The following is a 14,871-nucleotide window of genomic DNA, read 5'->3' as shown; positions in this document are numbered from 1 at the left end:
CGGTTCCCTGAGATGAGGGAATGAGTATTGCGTAACCTGTCGTGCATTGTGCTCTGATCTGGGGATCGCTTCAGTCGATGAAACCAGATTACCTATGGTGAAGCGGGACTTATATAGCTATAAGACACTCTCCCTTTGGGCCGTTGTGATGCGTGATGGGCGCCAAGCGACCTCATTGGTTCGTATGGCTCAGCTGCCTCTCCATAGGTTGCAGCAGCTGCCGCAGAGCAGCCAATAAGCGCGAGCCGTTTCGCTTAGGTCTGCTTGCTGCAGCACTGTGTTTTACATTAAAGGAAATTAAAGGATCATTTTTGGCTTCAATATTCTCGAGAAAAGAAGTTTTCCCATAGAGTAAGCTAGCTTATGTAATGCTCGTTCCCTCATCTCAGGGAACCGAGGTTACGTTACAAAACCGAAACGATACTCATAGCCGGATGGGCCCTCGTGCTGAAAGTCCAATAAATCTAAATAAATCTCTTATGTGAGATATAACTGCACTTAGTCAAATCGCAAGGTTTAATTCCAGTATCGTGCAGCCCTGGATTAACCTCACACACACTCACCTCTGGCAAAGACATGATCGGCTCAAAGTGGATCTACTTATTACGGGGAGATTCTTCATCACTGCCCTCCTCTTCTCCTTCGTTGTGTGCTTCACCTCCATTTCGCGCTGGTGCACTTCCAAAGACCGTGGCTCCAGCGTTTGGCCATTCAAAATTATCATCTACAGAAATAAACGTGTTTGTGTGAAAAACACTAAAAACATCACACTGACAGCAGCAGTATGTACAAACACTTCTGTTACATGCTGATCGCTCTCAGCACACATGCGTCATTTGGTTTACCAAATGAACCAAATCCTATATACAAGTACAAACATGAAATGTTACAAGATTTATGTAAAACGAGTAATTCCCTACATTGCAGGACGCGCGCAAACATCAGAAGAGCATGCTCAGAAAGCTCAGACAGTGAACGAATACTGAATTTAGTTCTCTTTCATGTCTTCTCTGTTGAATGGACAAATTGACACAGAATTGTCTTCCGCCACATGCGCTCTGCTTTTCTGCATTGTCTTTTCATATTTTGCACTGCTGTTCAGTTTCTCCAAGGTGCTTTTTGTCTGCCACTCTTCTTCCTGACTTTCACAGGAGCAATATCATCAATTACACTTTTAACTTTTGAGTTAAAAGAATCCAGGAGAAAATCAACAGAGTCTGCAGATATGCTTGGTGTTAAGGATATAGCCTTCATAAATAGTACACTAGTGTTCTCATTTAAGCATCTCTTCTTGACAGACACAGATCTAGCTTCAATGGCAGGAGAGATCAATATATCAAAGAAAATACAGAAATGATCAGACAGTGCTACATCCTTAATAACAATCAATGAAATGTTTAGACCCTTACTGATAAGTAAATCTACCCTTACTGATAAGTAAATCTAGAGTGTGTCCATGATTGTGTGTGGGTCCATGTACATTCTGAGTCAGATCAAAAGTTTTTAAAACAGTTTTGATTTCTTTTGCCATATTGGTTTCTGCACTATCTATGTGGATGTTAAAATCCCCAGTAATAGCAAAACAGTCAAACTCTGAGGTAATTGTTGATAACAGTTCTGTAAAGTCCTCAGCAAAGGCTGGAGAGTATTTTGGAGGCCTGTAAATAATGATAAGTAAAATGTGTGGAGCACCTTTTAACACAATACCCAGATATTCGAAAGAATGGTAATTCCCAAATGATATTTGCTTACATTGATAGATATCTTTAAAAAGCGCAGCTAGACCACCACCTCTCTTAACAGCTCTGCAGACACTCATAAAAGTAAAGTTCGGAGGGGCTGTTTCATTGAGGACTGTTGCACTGTAGCTGTCTTCTAGCCAGGTTTCATTTAGAAGCATAAAATCCAGGTTGTTTGTGGTTATTAAGTCGTTGACTAGAAGTGATTTATTTTTAAGTGAGCGGATGTTAAAGAGTGCTAACTTAACAGTCTTACTTTTTGTCCCCACAACAAACTCAGTTGGGCATGTAATAGGCACCAGATTAGATGGGTTTGCTGTACGGCTATTGAAGGCCTTAGACTTTCTATCATGTGATCGAACAGCAATAGAGAAAGATAAAGAGGCGATTTCCATAGTGAGATGGAGCGAGTCGACCGAAAGAGAACCTGAAAAACAATGTTTATTTCATTTGTATCTTTGCTCTATTGTATTTATTTCTAATCACTTGTAATTGGATTAGTTGTCCATTTTTATTACTGATTACTTGTCTTTTATCATGTTTTAAATTTACATTAATTAGGCTAATAGTTTTTGCTGTAGTATCAAAAATGGAAACGAGAATTGTGATATTTCACTGGTATCTAAACATTTGAACACAAGCAGGCTAGTCGAAAATATCCTCAAAAAATATCAAAATATCATGTGCTATTAAATTAAAGATAACATGATAGTAGCAATAGATATGAACAGTGAAATTAACAGAAGCTCCTAAAATACATTTTAAAAGGCATAATTAGATGTGAAAATAACTAAAGATACAAATATTCGCTAAATGAATTAAGCCAACTAATCTGATTCACAGTAAACAGAACACTCACCTTTTTTGGCTGAAGCAAATTCTCCTGAAGTCTTTGCCAGGTCTGCAAATGTAAACGCACTCTCAGATGCAGATGCAAAAGGAAGATCTGCTGAAGAAGAGCAAAGACGTCAGACGAGAGCGAACAGAATCATTCAGAGTTTGAATGAACGTCCCTGAGCTTGACTCTCTGACCCCGGGCTGGACTCCCACATGTTAGAGAAGCGGTGGTTATTATATTAGCCCACCTCCCCAAATAAAGCATATCCTGTCTGATTAGGGCTTACAGATGATGGTGTATTATAGAGAAGAAACTGGTTCAACTGACATCATGGTTTCAGTGATGTTTTATCATTTCTATACTGGGGAAAGAAACTGCAGCATTCAATTCTAATAATAAAAATGTTCCTTATTTTTGGTTAGAAACACTTAACTTGCATTTACCTGAACCAAAGAAGTAACCGTTTTTCATTGTCTTATCGTCGTGTCAGTGTGTTTTCATTCAAGAGTTCTCCTCTCTTGTTATAATCAATGACTGTCTATGCTGCAAGATGAACCTCTTATTTATATCGTGTTTGCACTGTGTTATGATGAAAGTATTCGTGAGAGTTCAGCAGACATGACTGTGATTGGCTATCTTTTATACAACATGGCATGATCTAAATCTAATGCTGTAATCAACACCTTTCACAATAGATCATCTCTGCAGCTGTAAGAGTAAAAATTTTGTTTCCAGAAGAGCTCCACATGTAGTACTTATTTCATATGCAAAGGTGTCAGCCAATCACAGGCGTGTCTCCTTTCAGTTATCAAACGTGTCAGCCAATCACAGGTGTGTCTCCTTTCAGTTATCAAACGTGTCAGCCAATCACAGGCGTGTCTCCTTTCAGTTATCAAACGTGTCAGCCAATCACAGGCGTGTCTCCTTTCAGTTATAAAAAGTGTCAGCCAACCACAGGCAGTTATCAGTGTTCAGGAAATGTTTTTTCTTGTCAAAATCCTTCTTTAATACGACAGATAAACGGCGCTCTGCTGCTCTGCTCTTACAGTCTCTAGCTGTTAAACTGGAGTGTGTCCAGGGCAGCGCTGTTGTAGAAGTGTAGACCCGAGCATCGGAGGACACGTGTACCTGCAGTGGAGCTGGACTCGCTCTCGCTGCTCCTCTTCGTGGAAAGGTCAATGGGGTCAGTGCTGCCGTCCGCAGGAGGCTCTTCCACTGCTGCATCATGGGAAGGCTTCGGCTTCACCTGTGTGTCCAGAACAAGACACATGAGTCAAACCGGTGCTGCTAATCACGTCTCATGTCAGTGTTCAGAAAGTCCTCTGACCTGAGCGTGCTGCAGTGTGTGTAGCTCTGCGCTGAAGTCGTCGGGTCGCTCGGAGTCGGAGTCGCTGCTGACGCCGCAGAGGAAGGTGGGCGGCAGCTTCAGGCGTCTGGCTCTCTGCTCCTCCTCTGCAGTCGGCTGCTTCTCCCACACTAGCGTGACCTCAGAGTCTGCAAACACACACACACACTCTCCATCAGAGTCTGCAGACGCACACTCTCCATCAGAGTCTGCAAACACACACACTCCATCAGAGTCTGCAAACACACACACACACTCTCCATCAGAGTCTGCAGACGCACACTCTCCATCAGAGTCTGCAAACACACACTCTCCATCAGAGTCTGCAAACACACACACACACACTCTCCATCAGAGTCTGCAAACACACACTCTCCATCAGAGTCTGCAAACACACACACTCTCCATCAGAGTCTGCAAACACACACTCTCCATCAGAGTCTGCAAACACACACTCTCCATAAGAGTCTGCAAACACTGAAACTGCGTTTGTTAAAATCACAAATGATTTACTCTTAGCTTCTGACCAAGGCTGTATCTCAATACTAGTTTTACTTGATCTTAGTGCTGCGTTCGATACTATAGATCACACAATACTCTTAGATCGACTACAAAATTATACTGGTGTTCAAGGACAAGCATTAAGCTGGTTCAGATCATACTTATCTGACCGCTACCATTTTGTCTATTTAAATGGAGAAAAATCGATCATAATTCCAGTAATCTGTGGAGTGCCGCAGGGATCTGGGTTAGGCCCTCTGTTATTCTCAATATATATGCTGCCACTTGGAAATATTATAAGGAAACATGGAATTAGTTTCCATTGTTATGCTGATGACACTCAAATCTATATTTCAACAAGGCCAGATGAAAACGCTAAATTATCCAAATTGACAGAGTGTGTTAAAGATATAAAAGATTGGATGACGCGTAATTTTCTTTTATTAAATCCAGACAAGACAGAGGTACTAATCATCGGTTCAAAAAACCACCCACAAAACCTCTCACAATACAACTTTAACATAGTAGGATGTCCTGTTACTTTATCCTCTACAGTAAAAGACCTGGGTGTTATACTAGATTGCAACCTGTCTTTTGAAAATCATATTTCATATGTTACAAGAACAGCCTTTTTCCACCTTAGAAACATTGCTAAGCTACGTAACATGCTATCAGTTTCTGATGCAGAAAAGTTAGTTCATGCATTCATGACCTCGAGACTAGATTACTGTAATGCTTTATTAGCTGGTTGTCCTGCATCCTCAATAAACAAGCTACAGTTAGTCCAAAATGCCGCCGCTAGAGTTCTAACTAGATCAAGAAAATATGATCATATAACACCGATTTTATCATCACTGCATTGGTTACCTATAAAGTTCCGTATTAATTACAAGGTATTGCTACTGACTTATAAAGCCCTAAACGGCTTAGCTCCAGTCTATTTAACGGATCTTCTATTGCCCTATAATCCATCGCACTCTTTAAGATCACTAAATTCGAGGCGTTTGGTCATACCTAGGATATCCAGATCCACCAAAGGAGGGAGAGCATTTTCACATTTAGCTCCAAAACTCTGGAATAGTCTTCCTGATACTGTTCGTTGCTCAGACTCGCTCTCCCAGTTTAAAACTAGATTAAAGACGCATCTCTTCAGCCAGGCATTCATATAATATTTTTAATCTTACAGTTAAATCCGGTCTCTAGTTCAAAAACGCCAGAGGAGAACTGGCCCCCGACTGAGCCTGGGTTCTCCCAATGTTTTTTTTTTTCTCCATTAGGTCACCTGATGGAGTTTTTCGGTTCCTTGCCACTGTTGCCTCTGGCTTGCTCAGTTGGGGATATTTGGGGATATTTAATTTAATTAATCAATCAACAATACTATTGATCAGCTTTACCAAATGTGGACGTTTTCCACTAGAAACAAACATTGATGTATTATTTTAATTTAATACTGTGAAGCTGCTTTGATACAATCTGTATTGTGAAAAGCGCTATATAAATAAACTTGACTTGACACACACTCTCCATCAGAGTCTGCAAACACACACTCTCCATCAGAGTCTGCACAAACACACTCTCCATCAGAGTCCGCAAACATCCAGTGCAAACATCTGGCTGCTGAGCGGGAGCAGCGCAAAACTTCAAAAGCCAGCTCTTCACACCGTGCCACCCAGAAGCAGAGCGTTGCCTCCCATGCTCACCCGCAGTCTTCGAAGGGTAAGACTGATCTGAGGACCGTCATTATCTCTAAGAAGGCTGCGGGGTAGAGGTCCTGATGCCCGAGGACTCAGGCCAATGAGGGCAGTCCCCCCCGGAGCGGAGCTGTCAACACCTCATTATACGGTGCCCGTCTCCCTTCGTGCCCTCAGGGGACCGTTCTACCAACCCAGCCACCTCGTGTGCTTCAGGGCGCAGCCAGAAACGTAGTGGTCTTGGGATGTCCACCCCCTCTGAGGAGGGCTCCAGAGCAGTCAGTTCGGTCGTTCCCTGCCGGTTCGCCGTTACACGGCGTCGTGCTGATTGCACAACAAAAACCAGAAGCCAGTCTCGAGAGGCTGGTACCACTAGTAGAATTTTTGGCAGCGTGGAAGCTACTGCCAAATGTTTCTCGTTGGGTTCTGCAGACCATAGAAAATGGGTATCAAATACAGTCCGGGTTTCGCCCGCCTTTCAAGCGCTAAACGAGTTAGTCATGCAACTAGAGTTCAAAATGTTAACACTGAGACACGATAGATCTCAAGGACGCATACTTCCATATATCCATCCGTCCATATCACAGGAAGTTCCTGAGGTTCACTTTCGGGAGCAAAGCATACCAATATCAAGTTCTTCTGTTCATCCTAGCACTTTCACAAAATGCATAGATGCAGCTCTGGCGCCTCTGTGCCTGCAGGGTATTCGCATCATGAACTACATCGATGATTGGTTGATTCTGGCTCAGTCGCAACAGTTGGCGGTTCGGCATCGAGATGTCGTCCTCGCTAACATGAAAGAGTTGGGGTTATGGCTAAATGCCAAAAAGAGGACCACTATTCTAGGTGTGGTGTGGGACTCAATGTTGATGCAGGCATGCCTGTCACCGGCACACATAGAGTCCATCCTTTCAGCTGTGAAAAGAATAAAGCTAGGCCAGTCACTCACTGTCAAACAGTTTCAGAGACTTTTAGGTCTGATGGCAGCAGCTTCCAACGTGATACCTTTTGGATTGCTGTACATGAGACCCCTGCAGTGGTGGCTCAGGATCAAAGGGTTTGTCCCGAGGGGCAACCCCTTTCGCATGAACAGGGTTACGCGGCGATGCTTACGTGCCCTGGTTATGTGGAAGAAACCTTGGTTCCTGTCCCAGGGTCCCGTGTTGGGAGCTTCTTGTCATCGCAAGATGCTAACGACAGATGCCTCTCTCACGGGAGATGATCCCGTCTGGAGATGTTGGCTGTATTTCTTGCTCTAAAGAATTTCCCCGCAGATCTCAGGGGCCTATAAAAATCACCAGGGGGGTTTGCGCTCGCGTCTGCTATGCAAACTGGAGCACCAAATCCTCCTGTGGTCTCAGGGGAAGCTGCTGTCACTCAGAGCAGCTTATATCCCTGGGGCCCAGAATATAGGAGCAGATATCCAGTCGAGACAGGGGCAAAGGCCCGGGGAATCGAGGCTCCACCCCAAGGTGGTGGAGCAGATATGGAGGGTGTTTGGCCAGGCACAAGTGGATATGTTTGCGTCTCGAGAGAAGTCTCACTGTCAACTTTGGTTCTCCCTCACGCATCCAGCTCCTCTCAGACTGGATGCGATGGTACAGACGTGGCCGAGGCTACGTTTGTATGCATTTCCCCGGATCGCTCTGCTCCCGGGAGTTCTGGAGAGAGTTCGCAGGGACCAGGTTTGCCTACTTCTTACCGGTGGAACCAGTTCACCAAATCGGACTAAATCGAACGTACAGGTACAGCAGTTCTCGAGTCAACAGTGCACGAATGGTTTCTTTCAGACACGTTCAACAACTGATGCTGTGCTGATATATGAGCATGGGTGAACCAAGGATGTGAATGAGGGGCCAAATTTGCCGGAATGTACGTTTATTTAATAACAAATAAAATGTACTAGAGAATGCGAATGCAACTAGTTTTATTAACATGCAACAACTGTTCAGTCAAAACATGTCAATGAAAATGAAAATTGAAAATATGTTTTTCTATTTACTATTGTGTATGCACGTTATATTTTAAGCTTTATGAACTGGATCATGGTTTCTGTAAAAAGTTGATGATGACTATATTTCCTTTAAATCTTTAAGGCGTGTAAAAGATCCACGTTTGCACGTTGCCTATATTGGGTGCTTTTGCAAAACGTAAATGTAAGAAACTTATCCAAAATTATGATGATGGCGGCAATAATTATTAGTATTTAACTGAAGTTATAATTACAAATTAATTTATTTGAATGTGTTTGAATGTACCAGATATGTTCAAATTAACCAATATCTAATTGAATTGCAAGTTTGTGAATCGAATCGTGAAATTTGTGTCAATAGCCAGCCCTACCGAACAATATTTGGTCGTCATTGAAAAAGCAATTCTACAAATGTTATCTGCAAAAGGCAACTAAGTCAAAAACCTAATGATTACATGATTTCTTCTTTATTTCCAACTGTTTATTTGTTCTGAACATTCGTTTCAAATTACGTTGATGTATTAAGCTGCATAAATCGAAATAACTATAAAAACAGTGGTGTTCTAAATCTTTTGACACCCTTCAAAATATACATGTGAACACTCTTAACATTTAAAAGCATACATTCACATGTCATGGATATGAAGGAGGTTTTATGCATGTTTATGACAACTGTCATTAAGGGTAGTTAATGACAGTTCTCATTTTAATGCAAATATGACATTGTGTGAGATGTCTTTGTTATGACCCCTTGACATAAACCAATACATCATAACCTGTCAGTGTCTTTGTCATGACAACTTGACATTACTAAGACAACATAACCGGTCATAAATATGTCATAAACATGCATAGTCCTGTCATGTCAGACTTATGCACACCCCTTCAAGTAAAGTGTTACCCAAGTGGTATTAGTCAACATAATTAATTGCGATATTTTAAGAGAAATGTTTTGATGTTGTCATAATTGTGCAGGGCTAACTCATGTTTTGTGTACTCTATACCGAGTCTGATCTCAGTAGACCGTCAGAAAAACATGCCACATCTGTTTTAATGCAAAAATGAATATGATTACAATTTAGAGAGAAATAATGCAGCCCTATCATGTATCTTGACCACTGCATTTAAGACTGAAGGCCCTATTTTGACGATCTGAAACGCAAGTATCAAACGCGAAACGCAATAGCTTTGTGGGCGGATCTCGCTGTTGCTATTATACCGGTGGGATAAATGACTCTTGCGACGCAAATCTAAAATGTGTTGGTCTGAAGTCGCTACATTACTCATAGGTGTGGTTTGGGCATAACGTCCAATAAACCAATCAAAGCGTTCGCTCACATTCCCTTTAAAAGCAGGCGCACTTGTTCCAAGGCGGATTGATATTATAATGGCGGATTTACCGGCGCACAATTACTACATTATTACTACAATTAGCCTGAATAATTTGGGTAAATGTGTAAGCTATATTTATGCCTATTTTTCACATCTTTTTGCAAGAGAAATCCTCTTCTCCTGAAAACGGTCTGAGACATCCGTTTAAAAGCATGTCCCCTCTGAGAAATAAGTCTAATTTCACCACAATATCATCTGAATGTCTCGAATAATGCGCCACTGACTTTAGACTCGTTTTTTTCTGGTCTGTGGAGGAATTATTTTGTGAAACTGCAAAATAGCACCAGTGAACGTTTGCGCCGGAACACGCTCCTCTTTCCGCTGAACCGCCCCGGGAGCGCAAGTTCATTCCCTAATATACCGACGTGCGTCTGTGGAGGGAAAAATCTTGTAACAGCCTATTCCTATAACGACACTTGTTGGTGTCACATTTCTAGATGGGAAAACAACTTTACAAGTCATTCACTGCTGAAAAATGTAAGGACTTTGAAGCCACTGGTCCACTTTAATTGTAAATTCTACTAAAGTTTCAAACAAACATCTAAAGGTTAGCCAATTTCAGATCATGCAAATGTTTTAATTGAGGAAACAATGTTTAAGTTATCACATCATTCAGCCAAGGTCAGATCTCCCGGCTCATGCCAGAACTCGGTGTGCCACAGTAAACTGTGACCTGAAATACTTTGGGCTTCAAACTGGGTGGCTGATGTGCAGCTCCAAAATGCCATTGGATTATTTTTTAAAAGCCTAAAATCCAAACCCCCAAAAAAGTTACGTGTTAAAGATTTAAAGATTATTCTTTTCAATGACTTGAATTTATCTCAGTTACTGAGTGGATGGTCTCTAGACGACAGAAACATGGGCTTACTGACATCAGCTGTAAAGGAGACATTTCAGAGGCGACAGATTGCAAAGACATTTTATTCTTCCTTGGGAAAGCATACACCAATGAACAGTGCCCAATAAGATCATAAACTTGCAAATAAACCATGAAACCGAACAACTAGAATACACACTAGGGATGCGTTTAGCTCCAACCTTTATTAAACACACCTAAATCAACTAATCATTATCTTTAGGACTACTTGAAATTCCAGGCAGGTGTGTTTGCCCTTACGAAAAGAAAATATATTTCCCAATATATGAATGATCAATATATTTAATGATATAACAGTATATTGAAAATATACAGAATAATATATTGTTAATATATATTGATTAATACATAAGGAATTGGTGCTTTTCATATATTGAAAAATATGTGACAATATATTTACTAATATATCATAATGTATCTAATTTTATATTCAGTAATACACTTCATAATACATAGATGTATGTGTGTATGTGTGTGTGTGTGTGGGTGTAAGTACAATACATTAACATGTAAATAGGTACATGTATGTGCAATAAAGGATAAAACTTTGTGAAAATTACATGTAATGCTATTTATGTCTTCATTTATAAATATTTTATATGAATCAATATACATGGTCCAAATATTGTAGTATATTGAAAAATATAAGCACTAGTTTCCCACATATGGAAATGTATTATGTAATATATCACATTATATTTTGCAGTAAATTCCCGTGTATTTTTGTTCCGTAAGGGTGGAGCAGGGTTGGAACTAAAACTGGACGGTAACCCTCTGAGATCAGGGTTGGACATCCCTGATCTAAACTAAGGGGTCTAAACAGTTTTATTCATAAACTATGGGCCACAGAATATAGCTTACTTGTTGGGATGCTGGAAGGATTCCCAATGGATGGCTGACTGGTCACTTCCTGTCCAGAGGTTTTCAGTCTTGAGGCACTCGTTTCTTCATCTGTTGGACTGGGAATTTTAACAGGAGATTTCTCTTTTGATGACAAAGGGCTCCCAAAGATCTTCTGCACAGAGTCTGACCCACTGACAAACCCTGTAACAAGGTCAACCTTCTCAGGCATCTGAACAACTGGCTCAAACTGAATATCGTCATTATCCTCTGTTTTGTACATTTCATCTTCTTGATCGGCAGAGGTGTCTGTCTTGAAGCTGGAATTAATTCCTGTAAACAGCTGCTGGCCAGCCCCTGCAAAGCCTTTGAAATTGGGATCCTTCTGGCCAAACTGAAAACTACCCTGTGAAGAATTTGCCAATTCTGTGAAACCAAAGGAGTTAGGCTTAACGGTAAGGAGGGGATTATTATCGTGACTACCAGTGTCTACAGGCTCATCTGAGGAACTTGGGATTCCCTCTTTTTCCTTCTCTCTGTGAAGTTCAGCAATATCCTTCTGGCCGAACTTTAAACTACCTTGTGAAGAATTTGCCAAGTCTGCAAAACTAAAAGAGTCAGGCGTACCGGTAAGGAGGGAATTATTATCGTGACTACCAGTGTCTAAGGGCTCATCTGAGGAACTTGGGATTCCCTCTTTTTCCTTCTCTCTGTGAAGTTCAGCAATATCCTTCTGGCCGAACTTTAAACTACCTTGTGAAGAATTTACCAAGTCTGCAAAACTAAAAGAGTCAGGCTTACCGGTAAGGAGGGGATTATTATCGTGACTACCAGTGTCTACGGGCTCATCTGAGGAACTTGGGATTCCCTCTTTTTCCTTCTCTCTGTGAAGTTCAGCTATTTCCTTCTGGCCGAACTTTAAACTACCTTGTGAAGAATTTGCCAAGTCTGCAAAACTAAAAGAGTCAGGCTTACCGGTAAGGAGGGAATTATTATCGTGACTACCAGTGTCTAAGGGCTCATCTGAGGAACTTGGGATTCCCTCTTTTTCCTTCTCTCTGTGAAGTTCAGCTATTTCCTTCTGGCCAAACTTTAAACTACCTTGTGAAGGATTTGTCAAGTCTGCAAAACGAACAGAGTCAGGCTTACCGGTAAGGAGGGAATTATTATCGTGACTACCAGTGTCTAAGGGCTCATCTGAGGAACTTGGGATTCCCTCTTTTTCCTTCTCTCTGTGAAGTTCAGCTATTTCCTTCTGGCCGAACTTTAAACTACCTTGTGAAGAATTTGCCAATTCTGTGAAACCAAAGGAGTTAGGCTTAACGGTAAAGAGGGGATTATTATCGTGACTACCAGTGTCTAAGGGCTCATCTGAGGAACTTGGGATTCCCTCTTTTTCCTTCTCTCTGTGAAGTTCAGCAATATTTTCCAGGAGGTGAGATGCAGATCCATTTTCTGACTGTCCATCTGATGCGTTTGCCTCAGATTCTGCAATGCCAAACTTGAAACCACCAGCGGGCACTGGCATGGAAAACGAAAAATTGGAACTGCTTGGCTTATCAGTCTGAGTTGTTGAGGACTCTACAAACTTGAAACCGTCTGAGGATGCTTTTTCCTTACTTGTACCAAACTGAAAAGCAGGACCTGGATTGAAATTGGCTGTAAATCCTGTTGCAGCAGGTTGCTTGCTAGAACTACCAAAACTGAATGAAAAAGAGGAACTTGATGGAGCAGTAGAGGTCTTTCCCTTCATGTTTGAGTTTGCTGCCTGACATGAGACACACTGCCTAGCTGTACCTTCATTTCTTACCAGGCAAGTGTCACAATCCCACTGTCCCTCTTTTTTACCAAACATGGCAGCTAGCTCTGTGCTACAGGGGGCTTTGCAAGAAACACATTCAGTTGCCGAAGCATCATTCCTCACTAAGCAGGAGTCACAGTCCCATTGACCCTCTTTCTTGACAAATTGAGAGCCAAAACCAGAGTCAAAAGGGAGTGCTGGAGTTGCTGACACTTTTGCATGTTGTGGTGCATCAGCCTGAATAGTTTTCTTTTCAGCCTGAGCTGCAAGGTCAACAGATGTTACTGCAGCATCATTTGATCCAAATTGAGAAGAAACTGTTATTTGAGACCCAAACACTAAGCCCATTGAGCTGACATCAGTTTCAAGTCCAAAAGAAAGAAATTCAGCAGTCACAGGCGCAGAGCCTTTGAGTTCCTCTACAGGTTTGTTCTTTGCTGTAGAAGGAGCTGCACTGTTGCAGGCAACACACACTGCAGATGTGGGAGCGTTTCTTACACAGCACACATCACAGTCCCATTCACCCTGCTTCTTGGAAAACAGTGTTTTAAGATCCATTTCTTTGGATGAAACCTGAGGCTTTGGAGTTTCACATTTCTTTTCCAACTGTTGGCCTTGTGGGGACTCTAGAATTAATTGTTGAGCCTCCTCAAATTTGAATTTAAACAGTGCAGCATCATCCGCCGTTTTAAAACGAATGGCCAGCTGCTCAGTCTTGGGCATTTCATCTGCATAGTCCATAGCATACCACACCCAGGACTTGTCAGATCCAGCATTTGGTTTGAGGACCATATCTGCAGTGATATAATGATTAGCACAGATTTTGAGAACCTGTTCCCTCCTCATCAACAGACGAACTTTACCGGATGTTCTGTGTTTTAGAATTTTGAAACTTCCAATGCCCCTCTCTTTCCATTCTTTAGTCTCAGGGTCAAACCGGAAGAGTTTTGCTCTCTTGCAGAACATCTCCTCTTCCTCCTCCTCACCAGTTTTCACATCTACCTTATCAGGAAGAGGCACAATGGGCTCAAAATGAGGTCCATCCTCTTCCTCCTCCACATGGGTGCTATCATTATCACTTTCCCCACTTTTCTCTTCCTGAGCCTCTGGATTTCCTAATACTGGTTTGGTTCCACTTGCAAAGCTAAATCTTTGGTCAGTGTTGCCAAAAATATTAATTTTGCTCTGAGCAGCATCGGTGAATGAAAACCCTGTGGCACTTTTACTCCCAAAAGTAAAGACTCCACTCTGGCTAGGCGGATGCTCTTGGGTCTGATGTTTCAGTTCTGATGGTCCGTCCACTTTGGGAGGAATATCTGACGTCAGAAGTCCCAAGAGGCTTTCACTATTTTTCATCTGAGCAGAGGAAAAGGTGAAATCACCATTATTGGACTTGAAATTGGAGTTGAACTTGAATGCAGTTGTTGCCGATGTTGATGGGGCAACGGCAACCCCACCAAAGTTTGGAACCTTAGGAGGTTCACCTGTGAACTGAGACCCAAGACTCATCTTGGGGTCAACAGTCTTGTTTTCACTGCTCTTGGATGGCTGCGTGGATGTATCGACACATGGCTTAGTGAAATATCCAGGCTCTGGCGATGTTGGATTGACTGTAGGTTGAGGAAAATTGTGACCATAATACTCTTCACTGTATGGAGAGAGTAAGGATGTAGCTGGAGACTCAAACCGGATGGGAGCACCAAAGACCTGCTCTTGAGGATATATGCATGCAGGAGTTGACTGAAGAGGTGGTGTTTGTGTTGATTGCTGGTAGGCATACATATGCTGCTGTGGAGGAAGACGATTCATCCCGTATACTGGGCCCTGCAGAGGTAAACAAACAATACTTTGATATTGATTCTCTGTGCTTTTTCT

The 14,871-nt window shown here is 41.9% G+C and overlaps 1 protein-coding gene across 1 annotated transcript in view; it reads right to left on the bottom strand.

The window, feature by feature from the left end:
• LOC307163972 (E3 SUMO-protein ligase RanBP2-like) overlaps positions 1-14,871 on the bottom strand; it is a 57,998-nt gene that overhangs the window by 23,748 nt on the left and 19,379 nt on the right. Inside the window, 6 exon segments of the mRNA XM_079880319.1 lie at positions 564-596; positions 600-724; positions 2,599-2,685; positions 3,700-3,823; positions 3,905-4,071; positions 11,217-14,820. Of these exon segments, the coding sequence (XP_079736445.1) occupies positions 564-596; positions 600-724; positions 2,599-2,685; positions 3,700-3,823; positions 3,905-4,071; positions 11,217-14,820 (4,140 nt within the window).

The sequence above is a fragment of the Squalius cephalus genome (genome assembly GCF_949319135.1).
Source record: "Squalius cephalus genome assembly, chromosome: 9".
Classification (NCBI taxonomy): Eukaryota; Metazoa; Chordata; class Actinopteri; order Cypriniformes; family Leuciscidae; genus Squalius; species Squalius cephalus.
The sequence above is the reverse complement of the archived record's forward strand: the minus strand, read 5'-3'. Positions and strand labels throughout refer to the sequence as shown.